Source organism: Tenrec ecaudatus, chromosome 4, assembly GCF_050624435.1.
Source record: "Tenrec ecaudatus isolate mTenEca1 chromosome 4, mTenEca1.hap1, whole genome shotgun sequence".
Lineage (NCBI taxonomy): Eukaryota > Metazoa > Chordata > Mammalia > Afrosoricida > Tenrecidae > Tenrec > Tenrec ecaudatus.
This window is the reverse complement of record NC_134533.1, coordinates 21,255,359-21,272,858: the sequence shown is the minus strand read 5'-3', so window position 1 is coordinate 21,272,858 and position 17,500 is coordinate 21,255,359. Positions and strand designations below refer to the sequence as shown.

General features: G+C 39.1%; 1 protein-coding gene and 1 pseudogene across 1 annotated transcript; one reads left to right on the top strand and one right to left on the bottom strand.

The window, feature by feature from the left end:
* The first annotated feature begins 464 nt into the window (after positions 1-464).
* On the top strand, positions 465-1,394 carry LOC142446522 (olfactory receptor 4P4-like). Its single transcript, XM_075548270.1, has one exon. It carries the CDS (start codon positions 465-467, stop codon positions 1,392-1,394), a length of 930 nt encoding a protein of 309 aa, XP_075404385.1.
* Positions 1,395-9,600: 8,206 nt separating this feature from the next.
* On the bottom strand, positions 9,601-10,365 carry LOC142446521 (olfactory receptor 4S2-like; annotated as a pseudogene).
* Positions 10,366-17,500: the final 7,135 nt, after the last annotated feature.

Genomic DNA, 17,500 nt, shown 5'->3' with positions numbered 1-17,500 from the left:
TACAGTTGCACACTCCTAGTCCTCGGTAAGGGCTGAGAATATATAGTGTCCACCTTGCCCATGAAGAACAAGGTAACTTCATTGCTATGTATATGCAGCACAAATTATTCATGTCTGAGATTTAACACTGAACTTGCGCCTATCAATACACTTGACTATGAATGTTTCATTTTTCAAGTATTCACCCTGTTGCTCATATATGTGTACAAACTTAAAATTTATCACACTTTCCATTATTAATTTGTGTCATTATTTCTATTACTTGTACATTAATGAATTACCCTTTATGTAGAATTCGTATACATTTAAAGTTCATTTTTGCATCCTTTAGAGTGAGAGAATCATAGTTGAAAAAGAAGAACATAGACAATGCATGCCTTTAAGAAGAATTAATAAACAATTATACATAATTCGAGTGTGTCCAGCATATTAACCTTTTCTAAACTGTCAACCCAACAGGAACCATGGGACAAGAAAACATCACAGAATTTATCCTCATGGGACTTCTCAGTGATGATGGGGATGCAAAGGCTGCCTGCTTTGTATTATTCTCACTGTGCTATTTTGCTATTCTCTCAGGAAACTTGCTCATTCTTATAACTATAAAAGGCAGCCACCTCCGTGAGCAGCCCATGTACTTTTTCCTCAGCTACTTGTCCTTCATGGATGTCTGCTTCACCTCCACAGTGGCCCCCAAATTTATCACAGACTTGCTGGTCCAGCAGAAAACCATCTCCTACAAGAATTGTATGGCCCAGATGTTTTATGCCCACTTCTTCGGTGCCACTGAGATTTTCATTTTGGTGGCTATGGCCTATGACCGCTATGCAGCCATCTGCAGACCCCTTCACTACATGGTCATCATGAGCACAAAGGTGTGCTATGCTCTGGTGATGGCTTCTATCGTTGGAGCATTTGTTCATTCCTTAATACATGTATTGATTATTATCGAGCTTCCTTTCTGTGGACCCAATAAGATAGACCATTTTTTCTGTGATGTATTTCCATTGCTGAAGCTGGCCTGCACTGACACCAGGCTACTGGTGATAATCGTCATCACCACCACTGGAATATTGGCCATTTTGACCTTCGTTGCCTTGGTTATTTCTTACATCATCATCCTGTCCACCCTGAGGGCTCCTTCCTCTGAGGGCCGCCGTAAAGCTCTCTCCACCTGTGGCTCACACATCACTGTGGTGTTCATGTTCTTCTTGCCCCTCATCTTCACCTATGTCCCTACAGCCGATTCTGTCAGCGATGACAAGGTTTTTGCCCTGTTTTACACTATGATTGCCCCCATGTTCAACCCTTTCATCTACACACTAAGAAACAAAGACATGAAGAATGCCATGAGGAAAGTATGGTGCCGAGACAAGCTGTCTGAACAAAAATGATGCCCTTGGAAATGATATTCTTTGCCCGATGCGTCACCAATATTGACCAGTGCAGCAAGGACAGAGGGGTGGTGTGATGTCAGCAAAGTTTCAGTCCCTAAAAGGAGAAGACTTATTGGCCATTCTCATCTTCTGCTTTATTTTTCTTGGTCTCTTCATGTGACTCTCAGGGTCATTTTGGGTGTTAGACAGAGTGGAAATTGCTGCATTTTATCAGCACAGATTATAAAGATTGCAAAGTTTTTGAGTATTACCCTGCTTTAAGAAAAATATACAAGAGGACTTGAAAAGGTTTATAGGGAAATATGGATGTAAATGATAACAATAAAATATATACAAATTTTATTTTATACCATAAGCGGCTTCAATGTTAAGACACATTTGGAATCAATTTTATGAGTCATTTAGTCTATTCTTAAAAAACCTGGGGATTTAACCACATTAATATGATTTCTTTTACAGGAAATGGGTGCCTTTGAGAATTTTTTTTTATTAGGAAACAAAACAAGTGGGAAAGAGACAAATCAGGACTATAGGTTGGTGCCTAATGATTTCCCATAGAAACTTTCACAAGGAGCAAGACCATTGTCTTGGTGGAAATTTTTTGGTGACATTTGCCTGGTCAATTTCCGGCTGAAGTTTTGGCTAACTTTCTCAAAGCACATCATTAGCACATATTAGTGTTCTTTTGTTGTTGATAGGTGCAGATTCAGTTAACCTATGTATTAGCTGTTGGGTTTCCAGAAAGTTAACAAGCAAAATACCTTGAGCATCCCTCAATACTGTTGTCATGAACTTTACTCTTGATCAGTGTGCATCTGCTTGGACTACACTACTTCCACATCTTGATAATAACTGCTTTCATTGAAATTTGTCTCCATTCTCAGTCAGGTAAAGCTGTACTTTATCTTCTATGACAAGGCTTCCAAGAAATTGTTCAAAATCTTGATTATAATTTCCAATGACATATCTCCTCTTGTGTGTATCTGATCTGGGTGCAAGGGTTTTGAGCGCATTGAAAAGAAAATTTGCTCAACTTTAATTTTTTAGTCAGAATTGTGTAAGCTGAACTATTTGAGACTTCTGTGATATCCTTTCCTTTTACACTGTTAATCACAGTCCTCCTTTTCTACGGCGCACACCAAGTTCATTTTCCCTTGGGAATTAATGTGGATAATTTGCCACTACAGGCTTCCTGTCCAGCATCATTTTGTCCCTTCCATTTTTAAACTGCTGGTGATTTCTTCGGGGCATGTCACAATAAAATTTTGTAAAGTATCACTGATTTCACCATTCTTTCACTCAAAGGGAATCCTAAATTGGGTGTCTGTTCTTGGTTCCGTTGTAGCAGGATTCATGTTGCTCTGATAGGAGCTCTTTACAAACTGATGTCTTATCCTCAGTGCCTCAAACTGCATTCCATTCAGACATGCTACAATAAGGTTCCCAGTCACCCACATCAAGTCAATTCCAACTGACACAGACCTTGTAAGACAAAGCAGAGTTGTTCCATAGATTTTTCTGAGACTGTAAATTTTCACACCAGCAGACATCATATTTCTCTCATGGAATTGCTGGTAAGTTTGAAACACCAATCCTGCAAGCAACCTAATGATTAATCTGATAGTCTACTTCAAAGTCTTTTTTATAACAAGTTAAAATGAGTTTATTTCAGTGAAAAATTTTGAAAGTCCATGCATAATTTTCTCAAAACACATATCATTTATGAACCATTTGAAGGTCCCTTATGTCTTGCTGAGACACCTTCATAGATTGAAACAAGTTCTAAGTCTTTCATATTTGAGGTTCCCATTTAAATAAAAATAAAGCAATGCTCTAACAGTCAGAAGTGTTGTAAATATTAAATATTTACATTGAACAAAGTATGCAATGCAATATGATTTTATCATGGATACTATTCTGTAATTCTGATATCACCATAACCAATTATGTTTCATTCTGTTGTACATAAACTTAATGTGATTTGGCGCCGACTCATGGTAACTAGCAACAATACCAAATCTCTATGTAGTATATTCCAGAAACTGTAATTTCAAGTTGGATGATGTATATCTTTCCCCTACAATCATATAAAGCTATATCTCAGTTATTTAGAAACCTTAGGAGCACAATAGTTACATGTTTAGCTTCTACCCAGATCAATGATTTGACTCTACCAGTGGCTCCCTGAGAGAAAACCTGGTGATCTATTCCCATGAATATTATTATTTATTAAACTCTATCAGGCAGTTTTATTGTGTGCCATCGGTTGCTATGAGTCAAAATTTGATTTGATGATGTACCATCTCCACAGGACTGATTTATAACTTAAGTTAAAAGATCTTCATGAGCAATAAAGGCCACATGGAAGAAGCACACCAGCCTGTGTGATCACAAGGTGCCAAAGGGACCAGGTATAAGGCATCATGCCAAATATTTATATATATATATATAATGGTATGTATATATAGGTATATATATCACACATATATGGTATATATATACCATAGTGAATGAAGGGGGAAGTGCAGAGTGGAGACCCAAAGCCCATTTGTCGGCAACTGGAGATCCCCTCACAGAGGGGTTTAAGAGAGGAGATGGGTCAGTCAGGGTGCGATGTAATACCGATGAAGAACACAGCTTTCCCCCAGATCCTAGATGCTTAACCTCCCCCCAACTACAGTGATCCGAATTCTACCTTGCAGGACTGGATTGGGCATAGGTTGTACACTGGTATATATGGGAGCTGGAGGCACAGGGAATCCAGGGTGGACGATACCTTCAGAACCAGGGATGTGAGGGGCAATGCTGGGAGAGTGGAGGGTGAGTGGGATGGAAAGAGGGAACTGACTACAAGGATCCACTTGTGACCTCCTCCCTGGGAGATGGACGGCAGAGAAGGGGGGGTGGGGAAGGGAGACTACGGATAGGGCAAGATATGACAAAATAACAATCTATAAATTATCAAGGGCTCATGAGGGAGGGGGAGCGGGAAGAGAGGGGAAAAAATAAGAGGACCTGATGCAAAGGGCTTAAGTGGAGAGCAAATGCTTTGAAAATGATTAGGGCAAAGAATGTGCGATGTGCTTTATACAATTGATGTATGTGTGTGTGTATATATATATATATAATATATATATATATATATATACACACACTGTGTTAAGAGTTCTATGAGCCCCTAATAAAAGGTAAATGAATAAATAAATAAATAAATAAAGATCTTCATGACTTAAATATCATATTGATGCACTTTGTAAAGTGAACTAAGGGCATCTCACACTCTTTGAATTACCCAAAATTTAGGAAGGCACATAGAGAAAGAAGCGGATGTCCGTGGTGTTTAATTTAGTCCTCTGCATTGCCCCATGCAAATTGCATGCTTTCAGGTGTTTTTTGAGCATTCATACTCTGTAAAATTGTTTGCCCTTCACCAGAGCAGGCTGTTTCACTAGGACAAACGGAAGACGGGAACATCGCCCCCAAGATCACCTTTGTTTTTTCACAATAGATGATTTTCTGAGCTTTGTGAACTGGGATAGAATGTGCAAGATCACTTCCTGCCATTTTCTACCAAAATATACTGGAAAATAGATGAGAAAAATCTGTGAAGTTCATTAAGTTCATAAACACAAGAAAACAAAAATTGCTATTTTCCTTTCTATACATTCCACTTCCAACAAAGAAAATGAATTATGCACACTTAAAGTGTTTTTTCCCCCTCTTGTGGGCAGGAATCCATGCCATGATTTCAGATGGGGGCACATTTGTAGAAATTAGTTGCAAAAATGATGGGAGATTTCAGTAAGATTTTCTCCTTTCAAAATTCCACATATACTGGCTAGAATAGGGTTGTGATAAGTTAGACTCCACTCAATTTCAGTGGATAAATTATTCTTAAATATCAGGCACTTGATGCTTATTTCCAAGAGAGATGTCAACGAAGGCAACATGGAAAAATCACACCAGCTTCAGCCATTGAAATATTAGAAATTATATAATCCAAAGTCAAAGGAGGGAATAGTATCAGAGTCTAACGTGTGAAAATTCATTTTGCAGAAGCCTATGGATGACAGAGGTAACCCAAAACACATTTGTGGGGTCTACATAAGAAATAAGCCTCTGGTGATTTCCCTCTATCCATAATAGAGGGATGGGAGAGAAAAGGTTACAAAACAGAGTACACTGGAGAGATGACAATAGAAAATCAACGGATAAAGCTGACCTGAATGGTTACAATCTTGGCAGGTGATCTCTGTGATGCACATTAAGCCTGATCTGGTTTGCAACATTTTCTATATTTTTTGTTTGTCCATTCTGGGGTTTATCTCAGATGTGTTATCATTGGGGGGGTCACACTTGAATTTTTGCTATATGTTTTTCAGTATATGAAACCCAGGATTGATGAAAGTATAGGGACAGCAAGTAGAATAAGAGTTTGGGGCGCGGGGGGGCTACAATGTTGGTGATGGGCATAAAAGGGATCCGATGTCAAAGAATTCAGGAAGGAAAAAGAAACTGATTGTGGTAGCAATTGTACAAACTGCTTGATGTGACTGAACTACGGGATGATATGTTAACTCCAACAACATGATTTTGAAAACAAATCACGTCCTTGGGATGCCAAAAGGAGAAAGCCAGAGCAAGTCAGAGTCTGGTTCTGATGTTGGTTTGGTGGCAACTACCTCCAATGACTCTGAGAAGACTTTGTGAGCAGAGGTCACTTTATAAAGTTACGAGTGGAGTGGAGTCTTGAGTATAATTGCATATGTCCTCTTCCTGTCTCTATGAGCCTTGAACCTGGCATCTTAAATTTTCTTAAACTCAAAAGCAAGAGAAATGTTGTCATTGATTAATTCCAACTATTAGTGATGTTATGATCGTGAGCAGAACTGTCGCTATGGATTTTAGAAACTGTACATTTTTACAGGGTCAGAAATCTTTGTCTTTCTCCAGTGGATCAAATGGGGGGGATTGAACTACCAAACGTGAAGGTGGCAGTCTGACATTCAACCCACTGCATTATCAGGGTCCCTTCTTAGGAGTTTCTACTTTCTTAGGAAACTCAAATCTGCACCAGCCATAATATTAAAATCCAATCTTCAAACATTTGCTGCAAAGGCATAAGGGAAAGAGCAAGGGGGATAAAATTCCCAAATGAGTAACATTTATGTATTCCATGGTTTTAAAATTCAGTTCAATGTAAGCTCCTTTTATTTTTATAATAACACCTTTAAGAGTCTTGAAGACTCATCACAGCAGATGAGGACATATAGCCAATGCAGGCTCTATGGATGCACTGACGCACAGAGCTCTATAAACGTTAAATGGTGTCTAATTCTAGGGTTTTTCAGTTCAAATTCCCTGAATGCATTAAAAATCACGGGAGCTTGTGAATATAGAAAGTGTGTAAATTTAAAGATTTTTAGACTATATATGCCTGTCCTATTGAACAAGATTTACCTGAAAGAGGTTCAACTATGTCCTATAAAAATCTCCCAGGGTGATTCCAATAATCAGCTTAGCTTGAAAGCACTCAGATTATGCTCATTTTTAAGCAAAAAAATGGAAACCTATGGAGACATAGTGCACACTTTCCTAATCTGAAACAATAACTATGAAAGCTAAAGTCTCAGGGCAAAGATGTCTTGATTATGACTTCTGATTTAGATGTCTTACTGCATTTTAACCTTTCCTATTTTTAATTCTGTGACTACATTAATATCAAGAAGTATTTTAAGCACTAATTGTCAATAGTTTTTATTATGATAAATGTTTGCACACACCCAGGTGTCACACATAGATACCAGATATGCATATGATAACTGTATAAATAGAAGAGGTGATTAGAGAGTAGCAGAAGGTAATAGGTGGTATGCTTACCATTACTGGGGTGAGAGTGTGTGGTCAGGGTGTCAGGTTTCATCCCATACTTAAGGAGAAAATTCTTAACTAGGACAAGTGATCATTCACATGAACAAGGCCTTTGCTTATTTGGTCACAATGAGTTTCTATGAAATTAGCCAACAGGAATCTGGTAAGTTAAGTAGTGAAAGGAGACTCGCTGAATTCCATCAATTGCTTTGTAAAACATGGAGTGACAGGTAAATTAATAAAAATTATATTTGTCGTGTTCATTGCATCATCAGACCTCAATAATCAAATTAGGTGTGTTCTCAGTCCATTTCTTCAGAATCCTTTTTCAGTTGTTTTACATTAATCAGGATATCAGGCTACAGATTTCAGGCAAGGATTAGAGTAAATGAATACAAAGATTAAGGCCTATTGCAATTAAAAAATGGAAAACAGTTCCAATAGTCTAAATATCTGGGAAACAAAATGAGAAATAGAAAACCAAAGTTGTAATCTGCCCCCCAAGATAAGAGGATGAGAATGCCTTTTTTTTTTTTAAGAATTAAAAGAACAACCAGTTTATAACTTACTGATTCAAGGAAGTTTAACAGCAGAGTGAGTGTTTTCTTACCAGAAACCTGAACTTGTGCTTGCAGTTCAACATTCTACATCAGTGGAAGTCCAGATGATTCTTTCAAAATTTAACACACGAACAGTGCGACAACACAGCCCAAGACAGGCTCCTGAGATTTTAGGTCAAGAAGAATGGCTTCACAGAGAGGGAACAGGAAGACATTGGGCCAATTCAGTAGCCCTTTGCTGACAGCATTGGTGGGTCCAAACAGAAGCTAAAAAGGAACTTATCTTACAAATTTAGGTATGTATTTCAAAGCATTGTGAACTTAAAAGGACAGGTAGTCCCCAACTCCCAATGTAGTCTCGTTGTGACCAAGCCCACTAAGGACTGTGTTTTTCGGTACATCTCATCACTAGGAATATGCACTACAGACCACTGTCTCAGGGTGTAGTTTGCTGCTATTCCCATTCGCGGATGTTTGATGTTATGATATGTAATGATACTGATACTCAAAGGGAATAATCATGAAAACAAAATAAAATGAAATCTTTGACTTCCATCAAAACATACGATGGAACCACCAGAAGAAAACGACCATCAAAAGTCGGGGACTGCCTGTGTTCTACAAGGTCCAGGCTGAAAATCTCACTTGGACAAGGAATTGGGAGATGCAAGCTTTGCCCGAGTCTTGCCAGGCATAGTTCCAGCACACACCGTTCTCAGTGTGTTGGAGGAACTTTGTATTGGAGGAACTTTACAAACATGGGTGAACTTTCTGGAAAAGCACAATGGCCTCCTATTGAAAACGCAGTTTTAGTTTAACAAGAGGACGAAGGCAAGCCCTACTGAGCATCAACTTAACTTTTAGTGGCTATACATCAAGTATGTGTGAGAACACATTCAGGACAAAACAAAAACTGCTTCCTTCACATTTTAACAGAAAAGTCCTTTAACAGCGGTGGTTCAGATTTTTCTAGATGAAACGCACAAGCAATACTGCTGTTAAAGGGGCGACCGCTAAAGACGGGGGGACGATGTATAAGCTTGTGTTTTATCATTTTTACATTCTTCATATCATTCCTCTCCCATTTTTAACTTTCTAGGTTTAGACATCACAAGAATCTTAATTTTAAGCAGAATAGTGGCATAATGGTTATGAATGGACTACTAACTTCTGAGTCAAGAGTTCAAAACCAACTGTCACTCCATGGGAGAAATAAGAGACTTACTATTCCCGTAAGAGTTACATTCTCTGAAACCCACAGGGGAATGTCTACTCTATCCTATAAGGTCGTTGTGAGTCAGAATCAACTCGATGGCAGTGAGGGTTTCTTTGTTATTATTGTTTCTTAAATGTATATCTCAGCATGCTTTCGCTCAGATTCTTGCTCAAATTCTTGTAACCTTTTCATACAACATATGCATATGGAGTACTTAGCATGTATTGCTCGCAGTTCTTAACACTGAGGAGACCTTTACCTTTGATGGAAAGAAAGTGGGCATGAATACGCAGGAGAAAAATAAGATGCTGAGTGGACTATAATGCCATCCGGAGTGTGATAAGATTTCTCTGACTGAGTTATTTTCATAATTACTGATAATGAAATAGAGGAATAAATTCAATGATAATGAAAATGAATACATACTTCTGTGGGATGTGTTAGGATTTTCTTCTTTCTTTTACAAATTTTGCCAGGTAGATAGTATTGTATTCATGGTATGGTTATTTTGGCTGAGGGGTTAAACTCACACAACTTGAAATGTCATTGCTTCATTCTATTTTCCATTAGGATCCCAGAAAACCTTCCTAACCCAGAGTTTCTTCATTGCATTTTTCACTTCTGCATTTCTAAGGGTATAAATTAGGGGATTTAACATGGGGGTGATGATGGCGTAAAATACAGCCACCATCTTATCCTCAGGAAAGGTCGTATCGGGGCGCATGTACATGAAAGTACAAGGACCAAAAAAGATGATGACCACAGCAATGTGAGAGCCACAAGTGGAGAGGGCTTTGTGCCTGCCCACAGCTGACTGCTTTCTCAGGGACACCAGGATGACAGTGTAGGAGATTAACAAGATCACAAAGCTTCCCAGAGCAATAGTCCCACTATTAGCTGTCATAACAACACCAACCACATAGGTGTCTGTACAAGCCAGTTTCAATGCAGGGTGGACATCGCAAAAGCAGTGGTCAATCTCATTGGGTCCACAAAAGCGTAGTTGGACCACCAAATCCATCTGAATAAAGGAATGTATGAACCCACATATCCATGTCCCTAGTAACATTTTATTGTATCTGTTCCGGTCCATTATGGTCATATAGTGTAAAGGTTAAAAATGGCCACATACCTATCATAAGCCATTACAGTAAGGATGAAGATCTCAATACAGCCAAAGAAATGGTCCCCAAAGAGTTGCAACACGCACCCCACGTAGGAGATCCTTTTACCCTTGGCTAATAAGTCAACGGTCATCTTGGGAGCTGTTAGAGGAATAACAGATGTCCACAAAAGACAAATAGTTGAGAAAGGAATACATAGTTTGAACATAACCACTCTGTAGGAGAAAGATGAGGCTTCCTGCTCCAATCAAGATTCACACTCTCAAAAACCCTATGGAGGGTCGCTATGAGTCAGAATTAACTTAAAAGCAATGGGTTTGGTGTGTGTACAACATGCTGCTCCTTCCTGTAGTATCCCCAGGATGACTCACAGACTGGACAGATGCAATCCACAAGACTTTCATTGACTGGTTTTTCAGAAGTGGCCTCGTGGTTATGCGTTGGGCTGCTCCACGGCAGATAGACGAGGCTTTCTATTCCAGTAAAGAGTTACAGTTGCAAAAACCCACAGGGCCAGGTTTACCCTCCTCCACAGGGTTGCTGTACATTACAATAGACTCCATGGCAGTGAGTTTGATCTGAATTAGAGGATTGCAATGACTTTCTTCCAGCATGCTTATCATCGCATCACTTGTGTTTGTTTGTTTTTATTAATCATTTTATTGGGGGCTCATACAGCTCATATCACAATCCATATGTTGCCACCATCATTTTCAAAACATGTTCTTTCTACATGAGCTCTTGGGACCAGCTCATTTTTGCCCTCCCTCACCCTCCCTGCCTCATGAACCCTTGATTATTTATAAATTATCATTCTTTAAATGTCTTCCACTGATCACTATCTCCCTTCACCCACTTTTTTCTATTATCCTTCCCCCTGGGAGGGGGTTATGTGTAGCTCGTAGTGAGCGGTTCCCTCTTTCTTACTTCACCTTACCTTTACACTCCTGACATCACTACTTTCATGATTGTTCTTGATTCCCTGTGTTGCTAGCTCTTATCTATACCAGTGTACTTGCTCTGATCTATCTGGCTTTGTAAGGTAGAATTGGGGTCACGATAGAGGGTGGGTGAGTATTAAAGAAATAGAGGAAAGTTGAATGTTTCCTCAGTGCTATATTGCGCCCTGACTGGATCATCTCTGCCTTGTGACCCTTCTGTAAGGAGATATCCAATTTTCTACAGATAGTCGTTGGGTCTCCATTCTGCATTCCCCTCATTCATATTGATCTGACTTTTTTGTTCTAGATCTTTGATGCCTGATGCCTAATTCCATCAATAACTCATGATCACTCAGGCTGATGTGCTTCTTCCATGTGGGCTTTTTTATTTCTCAGCTAGATGGGCACTTGTTTATCTTCAATTTTTTAAGACCCAAGGTACTATATCTTTTGATAATCCACCACCATCAACTTTCTTCACCACATTTGCTTATGCACCCATTTTGTCTTAAGCTATTGCGTTGGGAAGGTGAGCATCACAGAATGTTATTAGAGCAAAGTGTTTTTGTGTTGAAAGAGGACTTGAGCAGAAGCCAAATATCTGTCTGCTACCTAAATAATTAACAGAAAAATACATCTACATACTTCTGTCTTCCTATCATTGTGTGTGTGTGTGTGTGTGTATATATATATATATATATTCATGTTTGTATTTAGACCTCTATAAATGTCCTTTGCCTCCTAGTTCTTTCCTCTATTTACTTTTACTTTCCTTTTGTCCCACTGCCATGTTCAGCCTTTATTTGGGTTTCAGTAATTTCTTGGCTACTTTTCCCTTGATCAAGCCCCGCCAGGCCTGCTATACCCTCCTCTCCATCCATTTTAGATTACTTGTTGTTCCTTTGTCCTTGTGTTCATTGACACCCCACTTCCTTTCTCCCTACATCACTCTCTCCTGTGTGCCCCTAGAACCGTAGGTCCTGTTGTTTTCTCCTCCAGATTGTTTATCCAGTCTATCTTATCTAGATAGATATGCAGAGACATTAAAGCACAAACACAAGAAAAAGCAAAAGAAAACAAATCAACAACAACAAAAACCAACAAAAAAGAAAAGCCTGTAAAAACTTCCAGGTCTGTTGACCTTTAAGAGTGCATTCCAGTTGAGTCTTATGGGGTGTTACACCCTGGCCCCAACATCTATTTTTGTTATTCCCCAGAGAATTTATTGATTTTTTTTCCTCCTATTGTTCTGCTGCATGCCTTTAGTGTTTCACCCTGTTTGGTTGGGGTCAGATCAGGCACAATTCCTGTATTGTGTCTTCAGTGTTGTCCCCTATAGCATTATGGGTCCATGAAAGATGCATGGTCTTGTGGTGGGGTGGTCCCTATGGTGCTCTTTGTACATTGTTTGCTCTGTAGAGGAATATTATTCTCAGGTCTTGGTGGAACAGGATATGTTCCACTCTCTCTCCTTCCTCTTCCTTTGCTCCTGTGTGCTCTGATCAGACTTGCTCCTCTCTCTGAACTATAGCTTCAGTGCTGTCCTTTGAAGAGCATTCTTCTTGGGGGTGGTGGGAGGGTGTCCACGTAGTTGAGATTGGGGCTAGCCCCATAGACCTCTATATTAGTCCCCTGCTTCATGACGATATGTTGCATTCAGTCCTTGACACACCAGTTTATGGAAACTTGGTTTGTTTCCAAATCCTTGGGATTGTGAAGTGTGCCATGATGAACATTATAGAGCACAGAGGTTAGGCAATTGTTTGTTTCTTGCCTATTCTGGGTCATATGGTAGCTCAATTTAGAACTGGTTTACTAGATATCACCAAATCAATTTCCATAATGGCTGTGCATACTTACAGTTCCACCAGCAGGGGACAAGAGTTCCTATCTCACCACAGTTCCTCCAATACTTGCTACTTTCTGATTTTTTTTGAATTGGGCTATCTTTGAAGGTGTTAGGTGATATCTCATGAATGCTTTCATTTATATTTCTTTCATGGCTAATGATTTGGAACATTTTCCTATATGTTTATTGGCCTTTCGGATTTCTGCCCTTCAGAAGCTTTCATCAGGTCCTTTGCCCACCTCCTTAGTGAGCAATTAGCCTTTTTTCTTATTTTAACTGTGTTAGTCTGGGTGGAATAGAGACACAAATATACGAACACTCATATGTATATAAGGGAGAGGTTTAAATACAAGAGCAATTGAATATAGAGAAAACATCCCAGCCCAGTCCAGATCAAGTCCCTAAGTCGGACATTAGTCCATATGTCCAACAGCAATCCATAAAATCCTCTTCGGACTCACAAAAAGCATGCAATGATGCCAAATGCAGAACGATCACAGGCCAGTGGCTACAAAGTCAGTGGTGTTAGAAGCATCTCAGCACTGGCAGGGGTCTCCACATGGCCACTCCAGTTCCCAGGGCTGTATCAGGGTAGGTTCACGTTGCATCTCCTCAGGTGCCTTGCAGGAAGCCAGTCTTATCAGTAGAGAGTCTCCAAGGGAGTAGCAGGGAGAGAAGGATGTAACAGGTTTCCCAGAATTCTCAGGAGGTCATGCCTACTCATTGGCTATCTCCAGATTGAAAGGCTAAACTCCACCCCTATACGAAATCCTTAAATTGACACCAGATTACGTGGCTGCCACAGTAAGCTAGCAGAGTATTGTAGATTTTAGTGATAAGACCTTGGTTTGATGTGTCATTTCTGAAGATGATTTCCCAATCTGTCGGCTCTCTTATTACTCTCTTGGTGCATTGTTTTCATGTACAAAGGTGTTTTATCTTCAATATATCCCCTTGTCAATCTGTGACTCCTCTGTGTTTGTATCCTTTCCTATTTCCGATAACCTGTGTATTCCCTGTGCCAAAGTTCTCAGGTTTGACCCAATTATCTTATTGATGGCCAAATAGTTTGGGGTTTTACCTCAAGGTCTGTGATCAGCCTTGAATTTATTCTTGTGAATGGAGGGAAAGTGTCTTCCTTCATTTTTCTGCAGGTAGGTGCCCATTTACATTAGGCAGGGTTCGCTAGAGAAACAAAACGAGGACACTAATGATTTTATATATAGTTATATAGATAGGTATATAAAGCATAAGAAAAAATAGCTAATTGGTCTATAGAGCAGTACAAATGGCTCAGAGCAATTCATTTCTCCGAGGCAGCTAATACACTGGTAGTCCTCCAAGTCATGAGGGCCATGGGTAAAAGTCAAGGAAGCAGATAGCTGAGTCTTCTTTAGAGCACTTGAGGCAATCCAGCCATAGGCAGAAAAGAGCAAGACAGGTCACCAACAGTCAGCCAGATGGCAGGGACTGACAGGCCCCAGCTCAAGCAATATAGACTCTAGTAGCATGTCAAGTAGGTCTTGAAGAAACTTCCAACTACAGTGACACAGTCCACCGGTTATGTTTCCCACAGGTAAAGTAGCTCGCAAATTGAGGCAGAGAACCAGATGAAGCAGTCTCACACTGATCTGATCATCTAAGAGCAAGAGACTTGCAGAGCCATCTATCTCTATCTCTCTCTCCATCAATTAAACCGATATGTGTTCATTGGCCAGGTTGGCACAATAAACCTACTTATCGCACCTTTTTTTTCTAGCTCTACTTGTTGAAGAAGGCATTCACTTCCCATTTGATATTTTTGGGGCCCTTAATAAAAATCAGCTGTCTTTATGCTGATGATTTTATTTCTCCGTTTTCAGTTCTTTTCCATTGGTCTGAGTATCTTTCATTATACCAATACCACACTGTTTTGACCACTGTGGCTGTATAATAGTTGCTAAAGTCAAGTAAAACAAGCCCTCCCACTTTATCCTTCTTCTTGAGGAGTTCGCAGTGAATTCTGGTCTTCTCTGTCCATATGAAATTGGTGATCAGTTTTTCCAATTACTTGAAGAAAGATGATGGTATTTGTATCAGGATAGCATTAAACTTATATAGTACCTTGGGCAGAACTGACATCTTTACTATATCGAGTCTTCCAATCCATGAGCATGGGCTATTCTTCCATTTGTTTAGGTGAGTCTTGGTTTCTTGCAATAGTGTTTTGTATTTTTCCCGGGACAAATGCTCTGTTTTTAAAGTTAGGTATATCCCTAGATATTTCAATTTGTGCTTTGCTACTGTGAAGTGCACTACCTTTTTGATCCCTTATTCTGTGTTCTTGTCAAATGTGTATAGCATTCGGATGGAGTTGTTGATCTGTATCCTGCCATTCTGTCATGTTCCTCTATCACTTTCAGGACTCCCTTTGTGGAACTTTTGGGATTTTCCATATGTAAAATAATATCATTTTCGAATTAATGTTAGCTCACCTTTTCCTTCCCTAGGTGAATACCTTTGATGGTTTTGTTTTGTTTTCTTTTGTCTTATGCGGTTAGCTAGGACCTCCAGTATGATGTCAAATAAGAGTGGGGATGAGGGACATCCTTGTCTGGTCTGCTTTCTCAGTGAGATTGTTGTTTTTTTCTCCATTGACTGCCACACTGGCTGTTGGTTTTCCATTCATAGCTTGTATTATATTGAGAAATTTTCCTTCTTATCTTCTTGAGTTTCTTTAACAGGAATTGGTGTTGGATATTGTCAAATGCTTTTTCCGCATTTGTTGATATTATCATGTGGTTCTTATAATTTTTCATGTCAATGTGGTGAATAATACTAATGGTCTTTATTATGTTGAATCATCCCTGCATCCCTGGTATTAATTCAATTCATTCATGGTGAATTATTTGGTTTATATACTTTTGTATTCTATTGGCCAGTGTTTTGTTAAGGACTTTTGTATCGATGTTCATTAGTGATGTTGAATTCTTGTGGGATCCTTTCCCAGTTTTGGTATCAGAGTTATACTAACTTTATAGAAATAGTTTGGGAGTTTGCTGTCTTTTTCTATATTCTAGAAGATTTTGCATAGGATTGGTTTCAGTGCTTCCCTGAATGGTTGGTAGAATTCCATTGTGAAATTCTCTGGTTTGGGGAATTTTTTGTTGATAATCCCTTGAAAACCTTATTTGTTTCTTCTATTTATTGCTATGGCTCTGTTGAGTTTCTTGACATTCATCTAGGACAGTCTAGGGAGGGATTGTTTTTCACAGTGTTTGTCCATGTCTTCCAAGATACTGGTTTCTTCATAGCATCATGTTATTATCCTTGGGTTTTCATTAGGGTTCCTTATAATGTCCCCTGTTTCATCCCTCATCAGTGCTATTGAAATTATTTCCTTCATTTCTTTAATTAGGTTTTCCAGTGGTCTGTCAATTCTGTTAATCCTTTCAATGAACCAACTTTTACTTGCATTAATTTTTTCCATAGGTTTCTTATTTTCCCTCTCATGAATCTCAGCCCTGGTTTTTGTTATTTATTTTCTTTTGATGTTAGTAGGATTATCTTGTTGACTCTGCTTTAATTGGTGTAAGTTTTGTATCAGCATAGCAATCATATGTCTCTCTTCTTTGTTCATGTGTGCATGTCTTGCTATCAAACTTCCTGTGATAATTGCCTATGCTGTGTCTCAAAGGTTTTGGTACATTGGACTCTCATTATCATTGGTTTCTGAAAACTTCCTAATTTCATCTCTTTTGCAATAGTTGTTCATCCTCCAATTTTTTACGTTGGATTTCTTTATCATCCTTTGGTTGATTTCCAACCTTATGGCACAGTAGTTGGTGAGAGAAGTCTGTATGATCTGTATGTGCTTGAATTTCCACACATTCGACTTGTGTCCCAGCATATGGTCTTTCTTCAAGTGTGTGCCATGTAGCCTTGAAAATAATGCATTTTTAAAATTTGGTTGGAAAGCTCTGAAAACATCTATCAGGTTAAGTCATTTAATTGTAATGTTTAGATCTGAAGCCTCCATGTTAAACTTCTGTCCCTGTGGTCTATCTTTTCAGAGAGTGGTGTGTTAAATTCACCTACTATAATTGTTGAGCCTGTGATTTCTTTTTACATCTTTTGGAATGTTTGACAAATTTCATAGGTCTCTCGTTAAGTATGTATATGTTTATTAAGCTCACTGGTTCTTGGTCTATTGTTCCCTTGAGCATTATACAGTGTTCCTTCTCTCTTCTTATGGATTGCAAACTTGAGATCAATTTCGTCTGAGATTAGGATTGTAACCGCAGCATAGCATCTTTGTAATTAACTCATCCTTAGGGCTGCCCAATGTCCCAGTTACCATTTTTGCAAATTCCTCCTGTTAAAATGGAGGGGTAACAAAAAAGTAGAAGGACCGCAAGGAGATGGCTCAACAGTCACTGCAACAATGAGCTGAGACATAAGAACAATTGTGAGGATGCACAGGATGGGGCAGTGTTTTGCTTCATGGTATATAGGGTTGCTATGGAACAGAACTGTTTCAAGGGCACCTAACAACAACAGTGT

What these genes read in the sequence shown, in the direction of transcription:
- LOC142446522 (XM_075548270.1), top strand. Translation starts at nt 465, where the DNA reads ATGGGACAAGAAAACATCACAGAATTTATCCTCATGGGACTTCTCAGT.